Below are 3573 nucleotides of genomic sequence, written 5' to 3'. Positions count from 1 at the left end.
TCGGGCTGCTCTGCTGGAGTAGAATGTGCTGCCTACCGGTCGGGCTGCTCTGCTGGAGTAGCATACGCTCCCAACCCGTCGGGTAGCCCGCTTGGATTGCCGCGTACTTTTTACAGAGCAGCAGCATCCCGACTATGGCAGAATAGGCTCGCCCGCAAATCTGCGCCTGCCTCGTCCAGCTATCTGCCTTAATGTCACCCCTTTGTACTGATTGCCGGTTCTCTGCACAGACGTGGAGCACGAGGTCCGCTGCCTGCGGCGGTGGGTGCGGGAGATGGAGGGGCGCCTGCAGCCGTTGGACCTGCGCGTCGGGAGCAGCTGGGGCTACCAGGAGCTGCAGCAGAAGGCCAAGGAGTACCTGGTACGTACAGATGTACTTATTAAAACATCATTTCCCGATGTAATAAGGCGATTTTGTATCATTTTCCGATTTTCGTCGAAACTGAAACGGAACGAATTTGGCAGTTTTGATTTGTTTAATCATTGACCTATGAATATAATTTTCTTGGCGTGCTCAAAATCCCGAACATTTTGCATGTTCAATTTCTTTTTAAGCAGTATCTTCTAAAGTTTACCGGAGAAATCAGTTAGTCCGACAGCCTGGGTTACTATGCCCCTCTCTCCCTTCTACCGCGGTGGTCTAGCGTAGAGTTGCACCCAGCGGGGCACTTGGACCCGATTCATCTCCCCCTCTCCCCCTCTTTGCGCTATGCTCATTTTGCCGGCTCCCTCCTCTTCACGAGCCTTTGGCTATGCCCCCCTCCCCCTTCCCCTTTCAGCTTCTGACCGCTCCCTCCTCCTCCCGTGGGTCGTCGAACCTCGTACCGTGACAGAAGCAAAGGCGGCGACCATGGAGAAGCCCTGTGAGGAGCAGTGCCAAACTGTGTTGAGGAACGATGCCCCGATGCCCCGCGAGAAAAGAAGATGCGCTTGCCCGAAAGTAATTATAGTTTGCAGTTCATAATGCATCTGTTTCCCTCGCCTGGGTGAGAGGGGCGGGGCGGGCGTGCAGACGAGGGTCAATGTTACTTGCATTGGCGGCGTCCTGTGGCGTCGCGTGTGTCCGGCCGTCCGGCCATCCTCGGCCCGCACTGCCCCCCTCCCCACCCCGTCAGCATGTCTGAGTGGACGACCCAGTCAATGTCCTCGTAGAGTAGACTCGTAAAGAAGCGAAGCACTACTTCTCGTTATTTGCATTATCACGGGTGCTCAAATTTTGGAATTTGAGTCAGTGATTTTTCCACTACATTCTCATTCTTATTGCAAACACTTTTTGAAGAAATTCTTGTTTTTCACAAAGGAACAGCTGTGAGAAACATTTTTTAAAAAAAGGCCTTTAGGATTTTCCAAAGGACTCCGTACATTCCACGTGTGGAGTTTTGCGTCGAAACACATGTATGGACGACTCGCTGACAGGTCGTAGGTGAGAGTGAATCCTCGGGATATCCTAACAAGTTTTTGACGGTGAACAAAAGGCTTAGGTCACTATTACCTGCAGACATACGCCTTGGTCGCCGCGTCTTTCCTAACTCTGCTAATCTAGAAGCTAGTTATAACTGTGCAGTAATCCTAAAACTGAAGAGTGTTTGCAACTAAGTAATGTTTTCACCATTGTGGTGTTGTGCCGTGGATACAGCACTTGCTTCCCTGCGCCATACGGGGTTCCACAGTTATAACTGGTCAACTTTAGGTTAACAGTTTCCACTACACCGTCAACTTGTTCTGCTTTTAGATTAGCTGCACATTAGCAGTTCATTACTGAAAATAAATTGATACAAGCACTGACTTACACTTACGTCTGCTGACTTCCTTTCAGTTGCGTTTTGTAAACTAAACAGTGTGCCACTATACACTGATTCATACCATACACATTCGGCCCTTGAAACAAACGCTCACCTTCGTCAAACCAATATGAAAGGTTCTCACCTCTGTGGACCGTTTAGAAAACAGCTTTAATGGCCTTTTTTATTTACGTTCTGATACCAAATCCCTAATAAAAAAAAGAATCCCATTTTTAGTTTCTAACTCCGAATCCCAATTTAGTCCCAAATCCCAAATCCCGAAAACTTGCCAATACGGGTCAAAACAGGGACAGGGGATTCCACCATGGTATTACACTCAATCCCTTCGGTATCCCATTTGGAATCCCGTGGCCATGCTGTTCACGGGAACCGATAGAGCCTAGCTACAAGTTTGCTTCTAACGATATGTATATTTACATATTGTACAGTTGTAGAGTACTTCCCGGCCATGTGAGCTCGCCTGACATGTTCAAAATGACCTAAGAAGCTTCCTTTACCATTTTCTAAATTCGCCCCGAAACGGCTTGTCGCGGGGAAAAGGGGGTTTAGAGGGATTTCAGAAAAAAGGGATTTCAGAAAAAAGGGATTTCAGAGGGATTTTCGAAAGTTTCGGTCCTCTTTTAGTCCCTAAAAACAAGAGGGAGTATGTTGGTACTAAAATGGGTCCGATTTGGGTGTTTCCCTTCTATTAGGGATATCTCCAAATCTTGTAGAAAAGTACTCCGCAAACGTTTGCCAGAGGTGAGTAGATTTTTAATAGGTCGCTCAGCTTTTTATTCGGTCGCTAGGGGTGAGCTTTTTTTCCCCTTTTGCCGAACTGATTTGTTAGTGGACATGGTGTATGCTCACTGAATATCATTTTATGTGGCAAGTATGTCTTTGTAGTGTACGATGCTCAACTGTTCCATTTTGTGTTTAGTTTCATTTGCTTAGTAGAAAAAGTCCCTGAGAGATCCTATGTTTTACCGGTACAAAATTCCAATGGGTCCATTTTCTGTTCTTGCCTTTACACGAGGGGGCAACAGCTCCGGGTATCATGCGTACACCTGCCTGTGAACATCCGGATAGAAAATAATCGAAATCAACAGCAATCGCTTGAACTAGTCGGGAAACTAGAGGACCTGGTACAAATGAGTCGATATAAACAATTTCTTCCACTAAAACCCTTAAGGAATGAGTATAAGCGGACGGGAATCACTGGGAATCAAGATTTTTGGTAATCATGTGTACACTTCAAAAGGAAGTTATTGCCCCCTCACCTTTACATTACCGGAAATGCAGGAGTGATGTGTCTCGTCCGAAAAGAGAAGCGGAACTTCTCGTTGCCCAATTTGAACGACGTCGGTTTTCATCACTCTCCCGCCATGAAAGTCGCGCTTCTGCAGTTTCATCAGTAGATAAACGTTTGAAGGTGCGTTCCAACCTGAAGTCCGAATTGTCTCAGCCCGCCACCTGTTTATTGACCCTCAGCATCGCGAGGGTCCCGGGGGGACTTTCTTTTCTGACACGCGTTGCGTCACCGCAATGAGGCTTATCGCACGGCGCGAGTGAGTGGGGCGTTCAGCAGGGCGTATTGCTCCGGAACATTTGCTCAGCTCTGTGGCGGACAGAAGCGACGCCCCGCGGCCGTTTTTTCTATCTCCCTCTCCCTCTTCTTTTTTGGTGTTTAAGGGAGAGGGGTATTCTGCTCGGAGATGGGGCAAGCAGCCGACAGCAGAAGCCCGTTTCGCCCGCGTCGTCTGTGTCTCTGTGTCTCGTTGTGTCTTTTGTG

General features: G+C 48.1%; 2 protein-coding genes across 4 annotated transcripts in view; one reads left to right on the top strand and one right to left on the bottom strand.

The window, feature by feature from the left end:
- Positions 1 to 3573, bottom strand: part of LOC113217620 (lysosomal aspartic protease) — a 368266-nt gene that overhangs the window by 154976 nt on the left and 209717 nt on the right. The window lies entirely within an intron of this gene.
- LOC127748782 (uncharacterized) overlaps positions 1 to 3573 on the top strand; it is a 174703-nt gene that overhangs the window by 73242 nt on the left and 97888 nt on the right. For all 3 annotated transcript variants that reach the window (XR_008010773.1, XM_052263632.1, XM_052263633.1), the window contains exon 7: positions 231 to 361. Coding sequence is in view for 2 of the 3 variants with exons in the window: in XM_052263632.1 (XP_052119592.1) it covers positions 231 to 361 (131 nt within the window). In the remaining variant the exon portion in view is untranslated. The remainder of the gene's footprint in view (positions 1 to 230; positions 362 to 3573) is intronic.

This window comes from Frankliniella occidentalis, unplaced genomic scaffold, assembly GCF_000697945.3.
Source record: "Frankliniella occidentalis isolate FOCC.00 unplaced genomic scaffold, Focc_3.1 Scaffold13, whole genome shotgun sequence".
Taxonomy (NCBI): Eukaryota; Metazoa; Arthropoda; class Insecta; order Thysanoptera; family Thripidae; genus Frankliniella; species Frankliniella occidentalis.
The sequence above is the reverse complement of the archived record's forward strand: the minus strand, read 5'-3'. Positions and strand labels throughout refer to the sequence as shown.